The sequence below is a fragment of the Diadema antillarum genome, unplaced genomic scaffold, assembly GCF_040938485.1.
Source record: "Diadema antillarum isolate AM-2024a unplaced genomic scaffold, OU_Dant_1.0 seq00001221_RagTag, whole genome shotgun sequence".
Taxonomy (NCBI): Eukaryota; Metazoa; Echinodermata; class Echinoidea; order Diadematoida; family Diadematidae; genus Diadema; species Diadema antillarum.
In genome coordinates this window covers 696,227-722,747 of record NW_027272011.1, presented here as the reverse complement: position 1 = coordinate 722,747, position 26,521 = coordinate 696,227, and the positions used below count along the sequence as shown (strand labels likewise).

The 26,521-nt window shown below is 40.0% G+C and overlaps 1 protein-coding gene across 1 annotated transcript in view; it reads right to left on the bottom strand.

The window, feature by feature from the left end:
• The window catches only part of LOC139744939 (large ribosomal subunit protein uL3m-like), a 68,173-nt gene that overhangs the window by 2,506 nt on the left and 39,146 nt on the right, over positions 1–26,521 (bottom strand). Inside the window, exons 2-4 of the mRNA XM_071655352.1 lie at positions 2,162–2,489; positions 568–669; positions 120–219 (exon numbers count right to left, since the gene is read on the bottom strand). Of these exons, the coding sequence (XP_071511453.1) occupies positions 120–219; positions 568–669; positions 2,162–2,489 (530 nt within the window). The remainder of the gene's footprint in view (positions 1–119; positions 220–567; positions 670–2,161; positions 2,490–26,521) is intronic.

Below are 26,521 nucleotides of genomic sequence, written 5' to 3'. Positions count from 1 at the left end.
GAAACTCTGCATTTACTACCAGTGAGAGACAGACACTGCAATAGCATGCAACATTAGATATACAATTGTACATTACATACGTTTAAGAAAATATCACACATATGAATGAAAGTTGAGACCTGGTTGGAGAGCGGCATCGTCTGTGACCTGGAATCCAGTGACGTGTTCTTTGATTGGCAGTCTGGCCCTCTTGAACTGCTCAGCGTACTCCTCGTCTTTCTGTAAGATCACATGTAGAAAAAAAAAAGAGGAGAAAAAAATATAGCAATTATTTCATCAGATCTAAAAATATACATAGAAATGCGTTCATGTTCAGCATATACAACATATTATTTGAGTTAGATTCCTGACAATTACCTCTGGACAACTCTTGTATATATCTGTGATGGTAACTTAAATTCTGTGTTCTAAGTCTTGCACAAAAAAAGTTCACTTGAAAAAAAAGAATAGATACGACCATAGTAATAATCACCATTATCATCTTCTTCTTAATTACTCCCATTCTTGGTGTTACTGCTTTTGACATCATCAGCAGTACACTAATCATCGGATAAGAAATATACTTACATAATAAGGAGATGCATTCTTGGCTGCTACGATCATCAAGGCATGTTTCTCAGTATCTGCCAGACCTTTTGGTATGAAGTCCACCACGTTACACTCTAGGACCTGCAGAAGTCAGTGATTTAAGAATGGTCCTAAATCTCATTACTATTCACCGGTCACTATGAACTGCTTATGAATTATGCATTTTCTGATCAACTCAGATGCATTTTTTAGATCATTTAATTTGGTCACACAATGTTGGTTCAATTTAAGGTAAAAGGGCGGATGTAAATTGAAAGTTAATTGCTCTGGGGATTGCAACAAACACTTGATTAATTCATGATACCCTCTTACATCCCCCCCCCCCCATATCATGATGTACTATGCCACTTTCCTCAACATGGGATGTGGCCCCCCTAAAACAAAAGGATCCTAAACTTGCTGACGGCTGAGCCGAGAAAATCGAGTTTGAAGTCACATAATCAAAATTGGCCAAAACAATCAAAGGAAAGGCAAGAAATCAGCGTTTTTCTGGGCCAAGATTTTCTGACTTTCAGCTGAAAAGAAACGTGTCCGAAGATTTGGATTTAGCGCCGCAGCTAGACTCCGCCCCTAGCAACAAGGGAGTGATCTTATTGGTCAGTGCGAGGCATCCTGACTACTGATTGGTCGTGCGTAGACTGCTGGCACTAAGCTTGAATGAACATCGCGGAGGTCGCTAGGAGCATGCCTTCCATTGTCAAGCGGTGAAAACTGTCTTGCTTCCCCTTGATCATAATAGCATCGGAAGGAAAACTTTGAAGGCATTTTTCTTGAAACTCTAATTTCCTCAGCTACTTGACATGCACTAACAAACTCATCGATATCTCCGCAACGGAGTACTTTTATGAGTTGTACTATATATGAATTTGAAGTAGAAGAGTAAGGGAATAATGTCACGCCAGTTTCAGAAAAGTGTCCTCCCCAACTTTAAGATCCTTTTGTTGTAGGGGGTCACATATTGTCTTTTTACAGGTCTGAGCAATGCAGGAAAACATATCTTTTACCTTAAATGACAATGCAAACGGGGCATTTATCATTGTTACTTTTGACAAAAACCTCCAAACAATAAAAAAAGCATAATAAAATACAAACATGTACAAAGAATAAGAATTAATAAAGCTCCACAGGAGTAAGTAAAGCTTCGTTTGGAAAACTATCATTAAGATATCACAAGTTTAATTCCTTTTAAGTTCATAGGGAAGGATATATTTTGAAGCATGTGACAAAAATAGACAAACTCACTTCAGGATAAACATGTTGAAAATATGATTTCCCTCTTTTTTTATTTCAAACTCATGATAGTAATACTGTTACTGATATCCATTTCCATTAAAATACTTAAATCATACAGAAACTTGGGACTTTTTCAATTCTTTAATTACGGTGGGACTTAATTGGAGCTAAATGAAGTCAGATTCTCTCAACATGAATATAGATTCGACGAGAATAAAAATAATTCATAACACCTATGGTTTACAGCTGTAAAAGGGAAAGTGTGTGCATGTGTGTGAATGTGTGTGAGGTGGAGAGACAGACAGAGAGATTGGGAGGGAGACAAAATGATTTCACTGACCTGCAGGAGAGTGGTAGGTACCATGGCACCTGCCTTTGTCCAGAGGGGTTGCATGCCCAGCTTTACCGCCACCACACCGGTTCTCTTGGACTCGGGTGTCCACTCACCCCTGGGCCAGGGGGCATGCTTCAGGGGACTGGGGCCTGCCATGTTCTTGAGGCTGCTCCACTTGTAGAGGAACTCTTCATTCTCCTCCGTAAGGTCGCCCTCTTGTGGCCGCTGCCTGTAACGTTCATAGTTCTCCTTGAATAGGTCTCTCTTTGGAGCTTGTGGGTAGTAGTGCCGTACCGGCCCACTGGATGCCGACACTGCTGCTGGAATCAGCAACCTATGGCAATGCATAGAGAATGAGCAGAAAATATCAGTTAGAAATATAATTCTTCCCAATCCTGCAGTGCCACTTCTTTTTTATATCATTTTATTCATTCTTCACATAACACATGAAATGCATATACCATACAATATAGCATGGAATAGAAATTTTATCAGCATAACTGGCTTTCAAAACAGGCGATATTTACATGTGATACTTCCACTTAATACAAGACAAATTTGTGTAAAGCATGATTACATCCATTCACATCAGGGCCAGATACCAGTATTCAATCAACTTAATCACCCAGTCAATAATCAATAGTATAAAAGTCTTAAAAAGGTTACTGATTGAAATCATGATAACTTGTTCGTTACAGTCTTTATACATGTGTCTAACATTCTATGCATGAGTGAAATATTTCACTGAAAAAAAGCAACTGAGGGGGGGGGGGGGGGACTTTACTGTATAGTATTTCATTTCACATCTTGAAAGACACTCTTCGATTCCTTTATTGTTCCTAAGAGCAATCCATGCATGAGTGACAAATCATACTTCATTGCAAAAAAAAAACCAAAACAAAAACAAAAACAAAAACATAACAAAACAAAACAAAACAAAACAAAAAATACAACAGAGAGGGAAAACACTAAAATCTAACTATCTCATATTTCATTTTACATCTTGCAGGACACAGTAAAAGAAAACTCTTCAATTCATTTTCTTTTTCAATAAAAATTATTCAAAGATTACCTTAAAATACACCATGACATAAAACTTCAGTTGTACAATTTTTTACACACGTCTCTAACAAGCTCAGATTATTTTTGTATAAAATTCTGCTTGGACTCTTGAGACATTTAGTTTTCTTCAACTACCCAGGAAAAAAAAAAATGAAGTAAGGGAAAAGAATAAAAATGAGAGAATGTGATGCCATTGGGTTTAAGTAATCATCTGCTTGACTTTGATCATAATTCTTCTTAAATACCACATCTAATAAAACTGGCAAAGATATCATTTTTATGATATAAGTGATATTATCAGAAACCACAGTGAAGCACTGTCTCAATACGAAGCTCTGCTTTTCAGTACAAAATTAAATCATTGCATATCCATTTCTTACTAAGTGCCGAGTCCATTATAAGCACAGCTGACACTCTTGATCACTAAGATAAAAGTTTGCTCTAGCAGCATGATTGGTGGTATTGAAGAACTGGTGGATTATCCTTGAATTCACATGGAAAACTCACTTGGCTGACACGAGAGGATGCTAGATATTGCTATCAAGCTCTAGCACACAAAGGAGATGTGATGTTGTCCTTGAAGAGTAATTGTGACCCAGTCACAAGTTGGTTGCCACAACAGTCCAGCCACATGAGACACACCATGGAGTTGTAGAAAACAATGTTGTGGATGTGCTGTTGAATTGCTTGCATGTCCACAGCCAAAATGAATATCCCATGGGGATGAAATTGCTGCAGAAATTATGACCATGTCAATACTGATAAGGGATGTGTTGGAAGTGCAGCATATCCATGGAGTGGTAATGCAGATGATACTACAAACTGCAGCACGCTGTTGAATCTGGATGACGTGTTGAAGAAAGGTAGTGACCCAGTCACCACTCACTATGTCCATCGTTGAGCATTTGGCATGTCTGCAGTCCATGGCACTTTCATCAAAATGTGGAGTCGTTGCTCATGTATTGCTGTCTCCAGGAGACATCCATCGATGAGTTGAACATAATTGCTGCAAGAGCTGCATGCATGTTGAAGATGCATGGTCACACAGTCACAACTTTGTTAAAATACACAAATTTGTTACAATACACATTCATGTAGCTCATCTGCAGTCAACAGCAGTTCCATCTTGTGATTAAGTTGTTATCACATACTGCTGTCTGAAGAAAAGTTGTTGAAAACTTCCATCCAGTTGTGGTAGGTAGTCACTGATATCAGTTGCCGCTTCAAAAACTGGATGGCATGTCACAGGAAAATGGTGACCCAGTCACCATCCACATTCTTTATGTTGAACATGTTAGCGTCTCAGCAGTCTTTGACAGTTCCATCAAGCAATGGAATCATTGCCAAATGCTTGCTGTCTGCAGAATGTTTTGATAAACTCCTGATGAAGTTGTCCCCGTCGACGCTTGCTATCGCGTTGTCCATGCAGCTTATTTGAATTTTATGACATGCCAAAAACTTGCGATAGATAATTCCTACTTAAAAAAGCTGCCATCGCAAGGCTACAGAGCATTATAATGAAAACAGTGCCCCACTCACTTCCCTACTCAGTTATGCTTTGAGCTTGCCCATATGGTTCATCCCAGCTCATCATACAGTAGTTCATAAATTTAGACTCAAAATAAAGAGAGTGGTATTGTAAACTGCTACTTCTGTGTAATTACAATTTCATACCTGCCAACCCTAAAAAAACAGTAAACGGTAACAACTGGTGAATAGAAAAGGAAAAACATAGGTATTTTCACCCATCTCCCATACATCAATATCAGCAGAGTGTTAACAAAATAGGAACATAAGGTTCAATGGAACTTTTTCTTTCCTAAGATATGGAATGTTCCAATCAAATGCAAACAGTAGGCAGGTGTACATGCAAAATGTAAGACTAACTGCTATTTATTATAGTTCATATATACCTATGGAAGTTATTGGTATATATTTTCATAATAATCATGGCAGATTTCTAAAACCAAATTATCTCCGTTTTCATACATTACATAAGGCATTATGACTTATTTTGTGGTTGCTAATGTCACTCACATAGCCTACCGTAAACAGTAATGTTGATAGCAAATTACAAAGAAGAAAACTGTGCACCCTTTTCCTATTTTGATGTCACATAGAAAAGAATAAACACACATTACATTACCATTCATAATTCATAAAATTATTCAGACAATCCGAGATAAGAGTGCACTTCAAAAAGGTAACATATTCACATTATTCATACGAGTTAGATACAAATTGTTGCAGGTACTTCCTCCTCTAGACAGAAGGCTCCTGCATCTATACATTAAGTTTCTGGAGTGATTGTGTCCTGGCAAGAGAAATACTGCTAGCCAATTTTGTAAATCTAACAAAAAAAAAAGGGGGGGGGAGTGATAATAAATCCTTAATAACTAATAACTACTCTTCATCACATAGCAAAAACAACAACAATCCTCTCACTTGATTGATATCAAGCGTCATTTTCCCCATTTTACAGGGTATATTCACTCATGCATAATAACAAACCTGTAATTGTAAAATATAAACTGAACTTTGCTCTTTTTTTTAACATTCAATGTAGTGACATTGACCATCTTTCAAAAAATGTCACTTGTGCATGGCTTGGCATATCTTTTGTACCACATGAGGTTGACATTTAAGTACAGAGCTTTAATATATGGCTTGAGTAAATGCAGAAATATTAGTAGCACATATCAGAGAAATTTGAAGAAAATCACGCAATCTGTTCAAAAGTTACAAATACTTAACATTTGGTACTGCCGTTGCTGAAACTAGCCATGTTCAGACATATTTCTAGTCGGAGTAAACATTTATGGCACGGCAATTAAAATTTATATTAATGCATATCTTACCATGACCCTTGCGTCCACACGACGGTCATGGGAAGAAACTCCGACCAATTTATGTACGAGGGTCGGTGTAACTTTGGGAAGTGGTAGTGCCGCCCTCGTCGAACATGCGATTGTTTTTTTACCAATGGCATTTGTCTTCTCCATTCTTGATGACGAAAATTTCTGCATGAGCGCTAGCTTCTTCGTCGCGATCGACTACTAGGTTAGAATTGCACTACACGCACACGTGTAGTCGCACAATGTCAACATTGCGATTTGACCCGGGAAGTTTTACCTAGGACGTACGGCATGTAAGTTCATAGATACTCCGAGGGCTTGTCCGCACGGGGAATTTACTCCGACCGGCTAGTCATGGTAGCGAGATACTCCTGAGAAAACTGGGAGTATCTCCTTCGGAGGAAGAGGTCGTGGTAAGTTCCTCTGATCGGAGGAAGATACCACGACCTTGTTCAGACGGGCACTACTCCGACCTATCCTCCGAAGTTACTCCGACCAAAACTGCCTCCTTCTGAACACAGCTAATGTAAGTACTGCCCTAGTAATTCAACATAATGGCAGGCGTATCAATATTTATGAAAGGTGCAAGCCTGAATGTCCAGGCCTATTGTACTACCATAAAGCTAGATTGCTGGCAGGTAAAATAAGTCGTCCAAAAATGGTGCATTAGATAAAGTTAGGGTGGAATCAATGAACTTACATTGAAACACACTATGAACACAAATTGCTATTGCAGGCAAGACATCACTCTAATTGTTCATTTTGTACAATATTAGACATTAATCATGCCTTTCTTACGTTTCATGACTTCAATTATAACTTTAGTTATGTACCAATTAAGTTTTCTATAAAATTTAAAAACAAGTTCTCGACATATCAACCAACATGAATTGCTTCCACTACAGTAAATGTTGCCTGAGAGGTTGTTTTGTACAGATTTACTACTAGATTTGCAGAACGTAAAATGACTCGGCACGCCGTACACCGGGGTACCGTTGTAACCCGGTGTACCGCGTTGTATAGCGCCATCTCATGCCCATTATTTATAATGCGTATCCGAATTCAGATACGCCGATTCCGCATTCAGATACGGCAAAGTTGTCGCAATGAACTAGCACCATAGGTGTTTTTCGAAGTAATTTCTAGCACCACACCATTTTGTAAACATCATCTACCGTAACTTTTATTTAAAAAAAAAAAAAAAATCACCGAAAGCCCAGAAAATTCACCCCAAAATCAACTGTATTTCTTCAAAATTTGATCATGGGAGCTGCCATCTTTATAATCTTCTACGCGTGCGCGAATGGCCGATAATAAGAGATGAAATGCGAAAGAAAAAGGTTCAAATTAAATAATTGGAATTTATTTCTTAGATTAATAAAATATTTATGTGGATTTCTAATGTTATCATTAAAAATATTTCATTTAAATGATTTTCTTATTAGGTGATCCGAGTATCCTCTCGGATCACCTTCTGTATCTGTACGGATTCTTTGTTCTTCTTCTTCTTCTTCTTCTTCTTTCTTTATTTCTGGACAAAAGTTGTGTATCTACGTACTCAAAAAGTACTCAGAGTATCAACTTCAAACTCATACCATATATGTATCATGTCCCAAAGACGACAAATCTAATGTATCATTGTGATTGGTCGATCGTGACGTCACTATGACGTCATTATATGAAAACACATTCTCAATCATATCTCATTAATGGAATAAAGTTTTTCAATGAAATTTACGTCACATATATTTCAACTGATGCGCATTCTACTCATGTTCTCAAAATTCACATTTTCTCTTGAAACGTGCGCGTACGTGCGCGTTGAAATATTTGTATGCTCAAATCGAGCTCAAATTTTTTTGCACACGTTTCAGACCATTTGGAGCATTTTTTGAAAAATTGAAAAAATTGGACGGACGCGTACGCGCGCGCGCATATACGCACGTACAGCTAATATGCAATAGAAATTTCCACTTTTTTTACACAGATCAGATGCCTGAAATGTCAAGGAATATTTCTACCAAGTTTCAAGTCAATCCGACTCTAAATGACGTCATACGGGCCCGTCAAAGTTGAAATTCCGCGCACGCGTCAATGGCGATATACAGTGCAACAATGCAAAAAAAACGCCAATTTTAAATCCGAATTTACTCGCCAGGATGGACAATGACCCCCCATTTTCTTTACATATTTTGAAAGCTGATGAGTTGTACATGTCATTCCATGGGTTGACGATGCTGGAAAAATGTTCAAAAGATATCAAATTTCTTAATAAATTAAAAAAAGTAAATTTTCAAAATGACGTCATCAAATTTCAAGTTCACTCGAGCGTATCTCACTTATCCTTTGCCAATTTACACCCAGATTTCAGTATGTTGTAGCTTATTAAATGATCTTTCATTAATATATTACAACATTTTGATTGGATGACGGCATCACCTCGTAAAAATGGATTGAAAGTATCCTTGTCAAATTTGACCAGTTTACGTGTTATCTCTATGGGAGAGCAGTTTTTCTGGCAGTGAAAATTGACATGACTCTCTTTTTCGAGCACTAGCTCACTTACACTTCGATGAATATCTCCCAGATTTTAGTATGTTGTAGCTGAGACTTTGGGCTATCGTTAATGTGCCCTCCATTTTTTCATACGATGTCGGCATCACGTCGAAAAACTTGGTTGAAAATGGCACGAGGCTTCGATGCAGTGTCATTTTGCTTAATACACAGGGCCTATGGAGAATGAAATAGGTCATTGCGTAGCGCATCCGACTCGTAATCCTAAGGTCCCTGGTTCGAGGCTCAACCCTGCCAATATTTTTTTAAAATTTTTTTAAACACTTTTTTCCTTCTTTTTCTTTAGTTAATCTTAATCTCCCTTTCCTTACTTTATCTTTTCCTGATTTTTTTATGCTTCTCCTTCAAATTTCTATAAAATAACATAGTTTTTCTTTATTTTTCTTTCTTTCTACTACTTTCTGTGCAATAGATGAACAACAACAATGGCTATCAATCCCATATTTTGCACATGTTTAGTACATGTCACGTACATTATATCATAAAATAACAACTACTTGATCGGACACCATCTTGGGTATGTAAATTAGGGTCAAAGGTCATAAATGTTTCATCCTGTATCTTGGTGAATATGTCCTATCTTTCCCATATTTTGCACACGCAAAGACCATGTTACAAGAATCATTTCATAAAATCATCACTTTTGTACGGTACTTTTTGCTTAGACGCCATCTTGGGTGTGTAAAGTGAGGTCAAAGGTCAAATATACTTCATTCTGTATTTCCGTTAGTGTATACGGAATTCGGTACCAAAGATGGCAGGTCTCACTCCTTTTTCTAAATGAGAATCCAAACATCACACGGCCAATGTCCCGTCAACACAGATGAAACCTGTATGGCCATGAATATTTGGATCAGGACTCAAATCATTGATTTTCGAAGAGATCGGATCACCTAATTTGTCAGTGTTGACAAATTCCGGTTCTAGTTTCATTTTGTATTCATTAATTTACGGGGCATTAGACTGGCAACTTCGTCTGCAATTGATTATTACACGTACACTGCGCTAAGTAATTTTAAGCACGAATGCTAGCATTACGCCAATGCAACAGCCATAGTCATGGCGTCTGCGTGCAGTGATGGCCGTGCCAGCAGCGGATACAAGGACCTACTCAAATCTCACAAAAAACACAAGAAACTCAATAGAAGAGGTAAACTAGAGAATGCCAGGGAAAGGGTGGTAGGTAAGCTTGACGAGGATAAGATCGCAGAAATTCTTGATGCTTTTTTAATGGCCCAAGGTGGTGACAACACTGCAAGTGCAAGCGCAGAAACCCAGCGCAAGAACAAGGAGAGAGCAGATGGAGTAATACTAACATTATTAGCTCAAGGTCTCTCACAAATTGAAGTCATCTCCATTCAGTACTAACAATAATATGCACAATAATATCAAACAGTTAAGATTATAACAGAGCAGAAAATAATCATTAGTTGCATGCATTAATTGTTGCATAATCACAAATAAGAAAACATTTTTGTGCATAATAATACTAAAAAAATATTTTGACACATTTTTTGGTAAGCCAGGGTACAGCGCTGAAAAAAAAAATAATTCAACAAAATTGTGAATTTTCATTTGGTACCCCAGGGTACCAAATATTGCATCAAATGTAAGACAACATTTTTCTGCTATAGAATTCAGATGCTGTGTCACAAATGTACACATTAGTAGTTATATACCTGTATGATGTACTGTATGCATGGTTGTTTTAATGTGTATGTACACAGGTTGACCAGATTAATGGAGAGCATTCTATGTGGTATAGATATATATAGTACATACAGGCTGACCGGATCAGTGGAGAATTTTCTAGGTGGTATACAATGTAGCTACAGTACATGCATGTAACAGGAAATACATTATACTCATTCAGTTTAGAAAGGTACAATTGTATTTCACTCAATCCAGAATGTTCTAGGAAGTGCTTACATATTTGGCTGAGTGAGGCACTGTCCCTGTAGCCCAATGTGATTGGTAGTTATTCTTGGCAATGATGTTTTGCACATAGTTAGGCAGTGAGTCATCCAGGTTTCCTGGAACTAGGACTTGCGAGTATGTTCAGGTATGTGGCCCTAGGTTGGAGAGAGTTACAGAATGAGCTAGAAAGGGGTGAATGGAAATAAAGGCCGGAGAAATTCTGCAGTAGGCAGAGTACCCAACACCTCTGCTCTGAGAGTTATGTCACTTCGGGCTCTGAAGCGACTTGTTATAGTCAGTCCTGTGTTACCTGCTGACCTGTTATGTTTGTGGAGATAAGGCCTGGGAGACATTTTGTCTGCAAATAATTAATTTGCCTTCATTGGAGACAGACTCCATTTTAATGTCAACGGACATTGTTACGGCGAAGCTGTGACGGGCTGGACTCCTAGCTGGATATTATTAAGTGAATTATCATTCAACGCATCGACTGGACGCTGTCGTCATAACGTTAGATTCTACACGTTTCGCTGTGGACCCATACCGTGGATTTATAACGCGGATTATTGTAGCCAGCGCCTCTGGAATTATGTCGGAGGTATCAGTCATTGGTGCATCGCGGATTATTCATCGGTGCATCAAGGATCATCCATCTGTGCATCTCACATCGTATCTGGACTTCCAGGGAATTATAAGGACCTCATGATTTGAGAGTTAGCTGTAATACGTGTAAGTGATTCCACTACCGTTTTATAATTGTTTCTATTGATCATTATTGTACTGATGTGAAAACCGATTACGAGTCTGTACCCTCAATATCACTGTTAATAAACCGCCTGAACATTAGTTGATTGCTTCTTTGGTGCGATCATTCTCAGAGTGATTTTGGTAGTAACAGCTGTCAGTTACAAGAAACTGTGAGGTGAAGCTACAAGGGCCTTTGGACAAGCCAGGGCTCATGAGGTTTGTACCTTTATCCTTTTTTCTCTGGTGTGAGAATATTTATGCAAATACCAAGGAGGTTCGAGAAATGAGCCATGTTCAGACATATTTCTAGTCTGATTCTGGTCTGATACCGAAGTCCAGTGACAATTGGATGATCAGCTTCGGGACAAACTGAAGACACTGAAGAAGGAGTACAAAGATGTGAAGAAAAGTAACAAGAAGAGTGGGGCAGGGAGGCAGACATGCCCCTTTTTTTGACATCCTTGACAATGTACTTGGCCATCGACCATCTACTGAACCAGAGGTGGTGCCAACGGTCATGAATTTATGATTATCATTCTTCTAATTATGATTTTAACTTAATGCAGGCTGTACTCTTGTATTGTAGCTTCAAATTGATAATGGTTTATTCTATTTCATGCCTGGCTCTGCCAGATTTTGACCTTCTATTTCATAATGGCTCTGCCAGCAACAGGCGCATCCAAATACAACTTCAATCATCCAACTCATGAATCAGGATATCATTCAGGCAACAAAGCTGATGTTTCGCAAGCAGCAACTCGCTAGCATCCTCCACAGACTGGAAGCAAAGAAGGACCTATGTGAGCCAGAGCTAATGCAAAGGACCCATAGCAGCAGGACAGTGGGACTTCGGTGGAATTTGTAGGCAGAAGTCAATGGAAGCATATGCAGGAAAATGGGCAGTACAAGCATACTATATATGTACACATCGGAGGAGGAACTTATGATTTAGAATCCGAAGGGAAGGATGATTGGGATATTGTGCTTACAAAGGTCAAGTCGCTCTTCTTTCCTTCTGGAAAGCTGTCAGTTACAAGAAACTGTGAGGTGAAGTTACAATGGCCTTCAGGAAAACCAGGGCTCGTGAGGTTTGTACCTTTATCTTTTTTCTCTGGTGTGAGAATATTCATGCAAATACCAAGAAGGTTCGAGAAATGAGCCATGTTCAGACATATTTCTAGTCTGATTCTGGTCTGATACCGAAGTCCAGTGACAATTGGATGGAACTGTCAGGAACAAGAAGGTGTTCCGTGATATGACGGCAAGAATGGAAGAAGCCGGATACCGTCAGACTTTCGATCAGCATCGGGACAAATTGAAAAAGCTAAAAATGAAGTACAAAGATGTGAAAAAAAAGTAACAAGAAGAGTGGGGCAGGGAGGCAGACATGCCCCTTTTTTTGACATCCTTGACAATGTACTTGGCCATCGACCATCTACTGAACCAGAGGTGGTGCCAACGGTCATGAATTTATGATTATCATTCTTCTAATTATGATTTTAACTAAATGCAGGCTGTACTCTTGTATTGTAGTTTCGAATTGATAATGGTTTATTCTATTTCATGCCTGGCTCTGGCTCTGCCAGGTTTTGACCTTCTATTTCATAATGGCTCTGCCAGGCATTAAATAGAAGGTCAAAACCAAGTTTTTCAATGGTTTCAATGCATCAATAAAGCCAGCAACAGGCTCAGTTATTGTGGGAGAGAGTTCAAATGAACCCATTAATGTACAGGAATCATATCAAAGGAAATACCAACAGAGAAACATGCTGAATGAACAGCAGTGAGGTAGCCATATTCCAGTGCCAAAGCAAAAGCTCATGAAGAGTTAGATCCTGAATTTCAGGATGGCTTAAGGAAACATGACACTGATCCTCCTGATGAAAAAGTTGAGTTTGTAGTGATAGTCAAAGGTGGCTGGGATGGGATGTGAGATGTGTCAGTATACTAAAGAAAAAAAAATCAACATTTTTCCCAGGTACGGCATTTTGATCAAGCTTTGCTACTTCTCCGAACTGAAGTTGTCACAACTGTCAGAACAAGTTAGGAGGCAATGCTGTATTGCTCGAGAAGACAAAGCACAACTCTTTGAAGTAATAGACCCTTGCTTGAAGGAATCGGAGGCGAGAACAATATCTTGAAGACAACAATATCTTGACAACAAGTCTATTACAGATTCCTGAAGAGTATAAATGAGAATTTCTAAAAGAAGGTGACAGGAGTTTGGGGAAATGATCTCTGGGGATGTTTTTACTTCAACTTGCCAGATACCAAAATCATGACCATTTGGTATCTAGTTTAAATCCAACAAGCAACAATTACTGACAGTGATGCTGTGTTAATGCTGGCATAGGTTGTAGTGTCGGCACTCTATGAAATTTGGATAGTGTCATATGAGGATTCATCTATTCACAGTCTGTATGTGAATTCTATGTTGTTGTTTTTTTTAATCAGGAATTATTCTGAGATGGAACTCGCAAGAGCGGTATGAGAAGTCAGTGCACTACAATATCCAAACTCCAATTATTATGTGCAGAATGGACTGCTTGTGAATTCATTACAATAGAGTAAAAGAATCTCAAATTCACAACTGCAGTACCCTCTGCAAGTGGGATGGCCTGCATCTCAACAGCCTAGGTAGAGAACTGTTTGGTGAAGAAATCTCACAAAAAGTAAAACAAAAATGCATGTTACCATGCAGTGATGGGCAGTATATTGATGATATTTCAAATCTCAATTGATGCCACCCTACATTTCAAGGCAGCAGATTGTTCTGGAGGGAAACATTCCAAAGAGTGTCTCACATTGATGCTATGTGCTATATGCAGAAGGTGAGAAAGAGACCCCACTTGTCATTGGTAAGTCAGTCAAGCCAAGTTACCCATAAGATCAGACAACAACAACAACAAAAAACCTCAATGTGGACTACCATGGCAATCACAAAGTGTAAATGACCAGCAACCTCTTCGAATTGTGGACTAAGAAGATTGATGCAAAGATTAAACGACAAGACAGAATCATTTTACTGATCTTGGACAGTGCATCATCTCACATCGAACTTTACCTCACAAACGCCAAGTTGCCCTTCCTACATCCAAATACAACTTCAATCATCCAACTCATGGATCAGGATATCATTCAGGCAACAAAGCTGATGTTTCGCAAGCAGCAACTTGCTAGCATCCTCCAGACTGGAAGCAAAGAAGGACCTATGTGAGCCAGAACTAATGCAAAGGACACATAGCAGCAAGACAGTGGGACTTCGGTGGAATTTGTAGCCAGAAGTCATGGAAGCATATAGATGCAGGAAAATGGGCAGTACAAGCATACTATGTATGTGCACAGCGGAGGAGGAACTTATGATTTAGAATCCGAAGGGGAGGATGATTGGGATATTGTACTTGCAAAGGTCAAGTCGCTCTTCTTTCCTTCTGGAAAGCTGTCAGTTCCAAGAAACTGTGAGGTGAATCTACAAGGGCCTTCAGACAAGCCAGGGCTCATGAGGTTTGTACCTTTATCTTTTTTTTCTCTGGTGTGAGAATATTTATGCACATACCAAGGAGGTTCGAGAAATGAGCCATGTTCAGACGTATTTCTAGTCTGATTCTGGTCTGATACCGAAGTCCAGCAACACTTGGATGGAACCGTCAGGAACAAGAAGGTGTTCCGTGATATGACTGCAAGAATGGAAGAAGCCGGATACGATCAGACTTTCGATCAGCTTCGAGACAAATTGAAGAAGCTAAAAATGAAGTACAAAGATGTGAAAAAAAGTAACAAGTTTCATCAACAGATCCTCAGACCAGTGCACCATCTAAAAACAAAAGAAAGAGGGAAGGTAAAGCATCTGCAAAAACAAGTAAAAAGCAGAAGGTTTGCTTTCCCACACTGATAGTGCCCATACCTTGGAGTCCCACAAATTTACCAATCAGGGAGAATGGGTAGCTGTAGCGCATGAAAGAGAATGGTTTGCAGGGACAGTTGTAGAAATACTTTCCGCTGATACAGCTATTGTTCAAACTATTATAAATTTTCCCAATCCTTTTTATATATTGATGAACATGGTGTATTAGCCAGGGCTCAACACTAACTTTTTTGGCAGTTGCCCTTTCCGACCACCAAAATAAAGGCATTTTTTGTTTTTGGTGCCCGAAAACACAGCTTAACATACAGTTATGTACAATCATGACAACAATTTTAGTTGCCTGTATGGGCCACCAGAATTTATGGTTTGTTCAAATCTGGTGGCCCGAAGCCAATTTTTCCTTGGGCCACCAGGCCACTGCTAGTGTCGAGCCCTGTATTAGTGGTATTGGCATTTATTGATTTTATGTCTTAAATATTTTTTCATATCTTTTCATGTGAAAATTGATCATAACCCCATTTCAGCCGGGTTATTTCAACCCCACTTACAGCCGGGGGGGGGGGGGGGGGGGGGGGGGGGGGGGGGGGGGGTCCTCTCAGATCTTGGCTGACGATTGTGTGATCGCCGCAAAAATTTTCATGCCGGTAGAGGCAAATGTGCTCTACAAAATTGTAGTTACATTTTCATATGGGCAATTCCATGAATTAAAAATAAAGTTGTTGAGCAATTTTGGGCTTGACAAATTCTTTTTCACGAGGTGTGTGTTCGTGACTTTATGTGGGACTGTGGGAGTGCACTGAATTTGGTCTCAAAAGTTGCACAATGAGTGAAAGAAAAAAGTCTTGAAATCTCGCAGTGGTAGCATGTCGCGTTACGGACTTATCATGCTCAACGTCTAGGGGGTGGCGGATTCCAACCCCCCCCCCCCCCCCACCCCCCAGCCTTTTAGGGTTAAAATTGAATGCTTTGGACTTTCAATTCTTTACAGTTAAAAAAAAAATACTTTTTTTTTTAAATTTAGCTATATATGCGGATCTCTATTTTCGTTTTGTCAAAAAGCAAAGGGGTAAAGATCCATGTTCCTATTTCATGTTTGTTCATATTTGCAGACCCATGTAACCATATCCCCAGACTTGGTGAGAGGAACCCTCAGAAACTGCAACAGCTCCGACTACCGCAAGTATACCTGTGATCTCATGCTTGCTGTCTTCCGCAGAGATGCACTGATCAGCAACTCACTTGCTGGAGGCAAAAATTCATCTGGCCACGCCAAACCTCCTTTGGACAGTCAGAAAGTAAAGGGCATAATCTCTATTTTCGTTTTGTCAAAAAGCAAAGGGGTAAAGATCCATGTTCCTATTTCATGTTTGTTCACATTTGCAGACCCATGTAACCATATCCCCAGACTTGGTGAGAGGAACCCTCAGAAATTGCAACAGCTCCGACTACCGCAAGTATACCTGTGATCTCATGCTTGCTGTCTTCCGCAGAGATGCACTGATCAACAACTCACTCGCTGGAGGCAAAAATTCATCTGGCCAGGCCAAACCTCCTTTGGACAGTCAGAAAGTCAAGGGCATAATCAGTAACAAGGTTTAGTACATTTACTATATATTAATAAATTGGGAAAATCTGTTGGAATAGTATAGGATTGAAGCACAGAGAAATTGAAGAACTGCAGTAGACTGCAGTACTTGTACTGCAGTCTACTGCAGTTCTTGTAACTGCAGTAATTTTTCACAAGGGTAGGACAGGAAAACAGTCTCATCATACACATTGTATTTGTGTGTTTTGTCTCTGACGTTTACGCTCAGAGTTACAGGTACAGAAATTTCACCTTACTCTAGGAATAAGACTGGTGACATACTTACAAGCTCAAAGTGCCCCTCCCTAAATATGGTTAAAGGGAAAACGAAGTGTCGGTTGAGATGTGGCTGCAGGTTTCCAACATTTCTCGGTGACAATTTTTTTTTTTTGCTTGAGATAAGGACAAACCTATTAAGAAGTATAAAAGAGCATATAAATCTAAATGGAATCCAATGTTTATGCGTGGGGCAAGAAAAAAAAGTGATCTAAAGTTTATACCCAAGAAGGGAACCACCTTTTATTGTGATCCCTTTATTTACTTTGTTTCTTGATGTTTCAGCCATTTCAAAACCGATTTACATCAAATAAATTTTGAATTCCTCTTAGAATTGTATGCTCTTTTATATCTTATAAAAAATGTTTCTAAGTATCTCGCAAAAAGTTGAAGGCTGAATCCTCACCTGAACCGGCCAATAATCCCTTTAAAAACTGAATTCTGCCGACTGCTTACATGCTTACTGTAACATGTACTTTGGCCCTTTTGCCAAAATAACATTTGAAGATGTGGCTGCGTCCATCTTTTCATACCTGAAAAGTGGTACATATCCACTTGGTTGTTCTGACAACAGAGAGAGAGTCATACAACCTCAAAGTCAAGATTATCTCATCAAAAATGACATCCTCTTTTATAATCACTCAAAACGTGGTCATCTAGAAGTCATAGGAAAGGTCGAAGACCAGAAGAGGATCCTCTACAAAGCCTGCAATGCGTGTCTGGGGGTGAGCATTATGTTTCTCATGGTCTCACAAGAAAACTCTTTCAGCCCACTTGTATTCAGTCTTCGTAGGAAGTCATTTTGATGTACGGGAGATTTTGGTGTTCATCCGGGAGTTATTGCTGCGATCATCCTTGCATCGATGTGCCATAGCAGTGGGGATGGACTACAATGGTGAGGAAATGTTCTTGGAATTGATGGGAAATTTTTATGCACACTCTGTGATGCAACAAGAGAGACTGCATGCACCCATCAGAAATATGGTTGACATGCAAACGATGGCAGAGTATGTCCGGGTCTATCAAGACAGGAAAAGTGTAACAGAACTGGCAGAAATGGCTGCTGGAGTAAGGGATTTTTTACAGTACAGACAATGCACAAATTATACTGGATGCAACTCTTGTGGACAAAAACATGGGGTCTTTCTTCAAGAAGCTCATCACATGTGAAATAGCCAGGATTCAAAGCTGGAACATTTCTGATAGTTTGAAACCTGGCTTTGAACAAGCAGAGAAAGACTTAGCCAATCACCTCCACTCCAAACTTGGATTAGTCCCAAGAATGAGGATGCCAGTTAATTATACAAGAGCATTGTTTGCAGTGGAGAATCATAAACTTGCATTTGGTGCCTGAACAGGAGTGAAGGGCAAAATTGGGGCAGGTGCTCAGTCTCTTCTGTGAAATGAGGTCTGTGTACAGAGCCCATCACCCCAACATGGAACACGTTACTTCGTACAAGGCCACAGGAGTCAAGATGGGAGAGCTTCTCCATGAATTCTTTTCAGGGAATATGCAAGCTGGCCGCACTATCTTCATAAGTTAATTGAACATGTACAAGAGCCCCTTGAAATGGAGAATGGCCCATGTACAATAGGTGCTCTGTGCGGAAAAGGGAATGAGGGTGCCAACGAGCTATTCTGAGATCTGCGGCGTCACTTCTCTAGGTCAAATGCAATCACCTCCCTGCGTGGCATAATGTGGTTCCATTGGCTTTACACCAGCCCCAAGATGCATAGGATTGCCAAGATCATAGCACATCACTACAAATGCTCAAATTGCCAGCAGCAAAGACACATCATAGCACACTGCACTCTTTACCATCTCTCTCAAAGTGATTACACTTGAGACAGTTTCCCCAAACTTTTCAAGATGACAGCCCATGTGTTTATCCTTAATTCTGCTCATCTAGATACAGATCAGTTGTGTACAAGAAATATCAATAAACAGCACTGACATGTTTTTCAACTTGAAGGACCGAGGGAAAGTATGTGATATAATTTTGTTACGAGATTTAAACATGTGGCAGTATGTTGTATAGAGTTGAGGAGTTGGCATGATTTTCAAAGAGACTTCTATTGATCCCCCTTGCCCCCCCCCCCCCCCCCCCCCCCACTTAACTGTCGACCCGCCTTCCTGCGAGGACAAGCCGTATACAAAGCTGAAGACCGAACTCATTCGCCAAATGTCTTTATCTGAGCAGAAGAGGCTGAACATGTTGCTGATCAGTGAGGAGTTGGGGGACCCTACTCCTCAGCAGCACCTTGAGGAGAAGAAGCTTGAATCAAACAAGCTTAAACACCTCTTTGTGCAACATCTCCCGAGGAATGTGCAGCTTATCCTTGCCTCCACCAGCAAGACCACGGACATTAATGAGGTTGCAGCCCTAGCCAACCATACTTTGGAAGTAGCACCTCTGTCCTCAGTCGCCAGCATAGCAGTAAAGCCATAGCAACCAGCCCTTCATACACAGCTGCGGGCCCCGCAAGTTTGTCGGCAAGCACCCCCGATGACATGCAAGACAGAGTTAGTTCCAGTGGCAGGTCGATTGACAGCGCAGTGATACGTTGACGAGGTGTAGGAACTGCACGTCATTCCGTATGCAGCCGGTATCCAAAAATGCTACGGGGGAACTTACGTTTTTGGTCAAGTGTATGTGATATATATCATATACATGGTAAAATATTTCTCGGGGACTTCTTTAATGCAATTAACCGTGCTTGGCAAGAATTTACACGTTTACTGTACTCCGACAGAACATTAAAATAATTGTTTTTTTTTTGCTTGTCAAGCAAAGTGGTCACGGAACAGGGGTTACATCGTTACAAGATGTGCCTCCAGAAAGGATCCTTGACAATGACGCTCTACTGGCCAATGATGTCATCCTTCTCAACGTGCTCCCGCACTTGGCTACCGAAGATGATGCTATTGTCTATCTAGCAGAGAAGGGGCTACTCGCCAATAGTATGGAATGGGAAAACTGCCACAAAGCATGTACACTTGTTGATCACCACATACAAGATGGGAAAATCTGGGAGAGTTCTGGGTGTGGATGGAGAAAAAGCATCCGACACGGAAGCTTTTTTCAACCCAGCAACTTGTCACTTTGGCAACTGATCCTTTTTGTATCATTCTGTCATGCGATAATGTGGCACTCTTGTTTGCTAAAAGACAAACTGGAATTAAAGATGACAAAACAGCTACTGACTGGGAGAACTTTCTCAGAGACGTTTACAGCATGCATCTTTTCAACAATTTTTGCCAGTTACAAGGAATGGACAATAACGGTTAGCCTCGCATTATCAACATTGACAAGAGCATATTCTTCTATCGCAAATATAATAGAGGTCTATACAGAGAGAGCCACTGGGTATTCCATGCGATAGAGAGGGGGAAAGGGAGATTTCTGATGGAGGTCGTCAATGACCAAATCAGGATAACTCTAGAACCAATTATCCAAAGATGGACTAGTCCCTGCACACATATCATAAGCGATGGTGGAGGGCATACCGAAATATAGAACAAATAGAAAACAGGATATACACACACGACGTGGTGATTCACCAACATCACTTTGTTGATCCCGTGCAAGAGTGGATGCATACCAACAACATAGAAGGCCGATTAATGCATGCCATTGCCAAGCGGAAGCTGCGTTGACAGTTTTGCATCTCCCATCCCCTGTTTTCATTGTACTTAGAGTTGTATATGTGGCACAACACTGGGCCAAACAAATTCAGAAAAATGCTGAAATACATTTTTCATCAGTTTTATCCCATTGGTTGAATGCTTGTCTGCTCCTGGATCTTGCAAGGCGAAAGATACCTTCTGCAATTCTCTGTGATCTACGTAACTGTATTGTAAAAATGCAACAGAACTGGCAGAAATGGTTGAAGGTGTAAAGAATTAGTCCACATTTTGTAGAATACTGCAAATGCACAATCTATTGGATGTAACTCATGCGGACATAAACATGGGGTCTTTCTTCAGAAAGCTCCTCACATTTGAAACAGCAAAGATTCAAAGCTGGCTTTGAAAAAGCTTAGAAAGACCTAGGCAATCACTTTCACTCCAAGCTTTGGTTAGTCCCAAGAATGATGATGCCAGGCAATCATGCAAGGGCATTGTTTGCAGTGGACAATCATGCTAGCATTTTGGAGTTGGTGCCTTATGAGGAGCGAAGAACAGAATTGGGGCAGGTACTAGTAAGTCTTTTCTGTGAAATGAGACCTGTATACCGATCACATCACCCCAATGTGGAACAGGTTGGTTCCTACAAAGACACTGGAGTGAAAATGGGAGAGCTCCAACACATTTCTTTTTCATATGCCAGCTGGCAGAACTATTTACACAAATTGATCGAACAGATTAGTTTAATTTATCTATTTCTGAATCAATGCATGACAATGTTTACCAGTTGTGCATGTTTTGTTTTTACTGTTAAATATGTGTAGGATGTAATCCTTGGTATTTTTCATATGGTGAGACCTAGACGTTTTGAGGTTGTGGAAGTCTTGGAAGAGAGAACAAAGAGGGACGGCAGTACGTTTTTCAGGGGTAGTGTCATTGAAAATGGGAGTAAGGAGGTTGTTGACATATACTGCAAGGGAGAATATCATAATTGCGTGACAGCTCTCAAAGTTCTGAAAATTGGCCAACAGTTCGCCTGTGGGCCACTGAGTGGCTCGTCTAGTTTGCAACAGATAACGTGCAAGGTGCAGGCGGGGGATGCCTGCTGCAGAATATATGAGCCTGACAACCCCAACTCGGTTGAAATTACATGGCCCATCTTGGAAGCAATTTAGCAGCTGAAAATAACGTAGCATGTTGCGTGTCAATGCTAGATGACATGGGGCATAGTAGATGTGTTATGGGGAAAACAAGGAGAAATTGTATGAGGGTGCACGCCAATGGATGGTGGAGAAGGCATTGAATCACATTTTTTAATTTGACAATCTGAGACTATTTAGTTGACCTTTTTAGGAGATGGATAATAAGTGGCTTATACTTGATTGGAGGTAGAACATAGCTTTTCATGCTCCTGCATTTATAAACCTTGAAACTTCTTATTCCTTAAAATAAATTTAGCTCCCTATAAGTATAATAGCACTTTTCAATCTGTGGTGTTGGCAAGTACATGTGAGTGTATGGCTATGTTGACCTCATATTTTGGTCCATGACTGTTGGTTCATCTGATGACACCAAGGGGTAATTTGTAAAAGTGAACCTACATTGTATAAGGGTCATCTCACAAGTCATTCGGCCCATGAGTTTGACATTAATAAAAGAACATTACACCACAGGTGTCAATGTGTCCAGCCTTCCTTCCTGGTGTCCGACTTGTGGACCACTGTTGCACACCAATTCAAGTCAGACTCATTGCAAACTCATAGGCTGTATTCAGATCTAACTTGTGGATGCCAAACTTAATTTTGATGTGCAACCAAATTAACATGATCTACACTGCCCCAATGTCATGTTAACCACAACTGGATGTGGTCAGCTGCTTTCAGGGTATCTATATAGGCCTACTGCAGGGTCTAGTGTTCTTGTACTTAAAAACCCAGTGTCAGATCAGTCCTTGGTGAAACATCCTAGACTTCTTTTCGAACAAGAGAGTTATCATTTTCATCTTTTAAGATGGCTGCTGCTCAGCCTTAGGGCAGGAATGTGCCGAACCAGGCAGAGTTTGAAGGAATATCTCTAACGGAGATTGACCATCGATTCAAATATAACGTCAACGCCATGGTTCGTTAGTGTCGGAACCATGGACTACTTGCTACACACATGGACTGTACCACCCTCTGTGGCCGACCATGTCAGGAAAGACCCTACAACAAGACAATTGATGGTGTCACATGGCGTTGCCCATCTCAGGCCTCATGGAAGACAATGAACATATAATTTGTGGGAAATTTTTTTGAGAAAAGCCATCTGCAACTCTGGCAGGTTATTGCACTGTCATACATTTGGTCAACAAACTGTGGTTGTGCGAGAGGGCCCCCTCAGAACGTCATAATGAAGGAGATCGGAGTGTCCATCCAACAGGACGACGGTTGACTGGATGCAGTTCTTTCACGACATCTGCGTGCAATATTTTCAAAATCATCAACATCAAATCGGAGGTACCCGCATCCTGGTAGAGATTGATGAATCGTTTTTTGCAAGATGAAAGAATAACGTCGGACGTGCCGGACCAGAAAAATGGGTTCTGGGCAGATAAGAACCTGCCTGCAAGATAGGTTTTCTGGTCCAAGTCCAGCTCAGCGGGATGCAGCAACCTTGTTTCACCACATCCAACAATGAATGGTCCTGGGCAATGACGTCTGGGCGGACATTCAACAGCAAAATGCTATTTGGCTGATGAAAGTAATGGCAAAAATTTGAGTTTTAATGGTCTTGTACTTAGGAGTCTGATGCCTGAAGAATTTTTGGAGCACCCTCCTTCCATCATTATAGAAATGTGGGATAAGAATGATAAATATGAAATTTCATTTCAAGACATATTCAAATTACAGAAAATACAATCAGTCGTGAGTCAGAAATTATGTTGGAAAGTTGATAACTTTATTTCTCAATTTTTTTAGCCAAACCCCTTTGAAATAGCACTTATATAATCATGATGTGATGTATCATGTAGGTCTGTGTATTATTATTTTTATAACAAGTTCATTTTTTATGTGTCTTTAATTTACTCCCTTTGCTTCTTATTATCAACATTATGATTATTACTATTGTAATCAACAGTCAAGTCATTGATCATTACAATAAACAATCATTTGTATTTTTTCATTATTAATGTAATAACTGATGTCCTATCCTATTCCTAGCATTAAAATAGGACACATGTAATTGCAGCTTCTTCTTCTTTTTTACTTGTATTAGTAATTGTAACAATTGTATGCCTGCCCAGTATCGTCATGAATGCCTTCATCTTTCATAGCAATATTAGGTGAATTTTTGTTGTAGATATCACGATATGTCTCAACCTTAACCCATTGAGGACAGACTGATTTTGCTACAACACGCATTTCCCATAGACACCTGCCCGAGTATACTTGGGACTCGTCCTCAAGGGGTTAAGTTCTCTTTACCCGTCTTTATCCCAACTTTACTTTCGAATGATTCCTACAGGAACACAATCAATCAGGGCAGGTGTTGAATCTTCTATCATGTCTTCCACTTTTAAATCCATTGTAAATCCAACAGTCAAATCGATGGATGGGATAGACTGTACTTTGCTATCGCACAAACTTTCAGGCAATATCTAGCTCACAGCAGTAGATTCAGAAAAGACTGCAACAAAGGAGGAAAAGTATGTTATGACACAATTTTTATGGGCACTGGAAACAGCACTGGCTGATCCAACATTTGAATACAAAGAAGAGACCACTGTGGAAGGTTTTTCACATCATTCAGGTTATTCTTTATTTATCGAGATGTTGTTGGAATGCATATATATGTGGTGAAAATGAGACAACTGAGTATCGTGATTTTGAAGACCTCCTAGAGCAATATTAGATGAAGGTGTACAAAGCTAGTTCCTGAAGAAAATAAAAAATAAAGAAATAATAGAACTCATTAAGCCCAGAGGTCAAAAGGACCAGTGGGAAGCTGCTGATTGAGGAGCTGGTTAACTCGAGGAGCTGGTTATCTTGGGGAGCACCATCAAATTCATTCCTTCAATGACAAAGGTATTAAAAGAAAATAATTGTATTACTGTATTCATAAGCCTAGTGTTGACATTGGCTCAATTACAAAATTTTAAATAGGAAATCTTGATCAGATTTGGAGCTCACTTTTTCCTCCGGTCACTTGATTTGTAAGTGATACAGCTTCTATTGGGAACTTGCTATTTACAATGTAGGCCTAATATTTTTTTTTGTCTCTACACGTCTTATTAGTAAAGCGGTTAAGCCCTCAAAATCACGAGAATTGTGCAAAATTTGACTAAAGTATGAAACTTTCACCAGTGTTAGTACATACCATAAGATTCATTTTAAGATCGGGAGGTAAGTCTGATTTGACCTCTGATGACCTCCAGAGGTCAATGAACTTTAAATATCAGAATATTGATGTTTGGAGGCATTTGTGAATGACAGGCTTAGATCTTGGTTACGCTGCACTAAATATGCATTTGTACTACAAATCTTCTGATTCCACAGGGCATTGACAGGTTTCTACCTTTGACCTCTGATGACCTTTAGAGGTCAATGACCTTAAAATACCATAATATTGATCTGTGATGTTATTAGTTAATGATAAACATGGTTAAGATGTGCAAAACAAGCATATCTGTTTTGCAATGAAACTGTCTTCATATTCCAAAGAGCAAAGACAGGTTTCTAACTCTGACCTCTGGTGACCTTTTAGAGGTCAATGACCTCAAAATATCATAATATTGATCTGTAGTGTCATTAGTTAATGATAAACACGGTTAAGATGTACAAAACAAGCATATACCTGTTTTACAAGAAAGTGTCTTCATATTCCAAAAAGCACAGATAAGGCTCTACCTCTGACCTCTGGTGACCTTCAGAGGATGTACAAAACAAACACAATTGTAGCCCAGATGGCTACTAGCACGTGTTTATAATAAAGAATAAAATAGAATAGAATAGAATAGAATAGGATAGAGAGTAAAGGAAAACAACACTGCAGTCCTTTTCCTAGCCCTTTTTACACTTGTGTTTCTTAACCCGGACTTTCTCTGACCCAGGACTATCGTTAGTCCCGTATCAATTGTTTCAGCTTTTTACACTGGCCAATCAGTCCCGTACTATCTCTTGTCCGGGGCTAAGGAGAAAACTGACCTTTTTACACTCGTATTTCTTAGCCCCGGACTTTCCAAACCACATTAATATTCATGATTACGCTGTGCACTGTACACGTACACGCACGCACCGGCAGCACTTGATTACCTCGTTTCTGATTGGTCAGTGGGGGTCGGACTTCGTCTCCGTTGCTTAGCCCCGGATTATTTTTTCGTTCTGTTTACACTCACTTGCTTGGCACCGCAATTGCGGTGCTAACCCTGCTATTTTGCAGGGCCAGATAGTACGGGATTATCGGTGGGGCTAGCCCACTTTGGCAAAAACGAGTGTAAACAGTGGGCTAAGGATAGTCCCGTACAAGCGGTGGGGCTAAGCCCCCCCCCCCCCCCTAAGCCCCACCTTTGGTACGGGACTAAGCAAAAATTTACAAGTGTAAAAAGCCCTTATGAAACCGTTTATGTTCCTTCCAGCTATTTCCTTTCTTTTGTGTGTGTGTGTCAAAACCACCTCTTCCAAGAAAAGTCTATGGTCATAGGAATTTATGAGTTTGATGTTGGCTACTTTCCCCGCTAGTGGTCAGCACTCTCCATCCCCAAAGCCCCGCGCCAAATTACGGGGAATGACGTGATGACTTGTTTTTACCCTCTGATCCCCAAACATAAATGACCCTCTGAGCTGGAAGGTGGCCCTCCTGCCAGAATTTATCCCTCTAT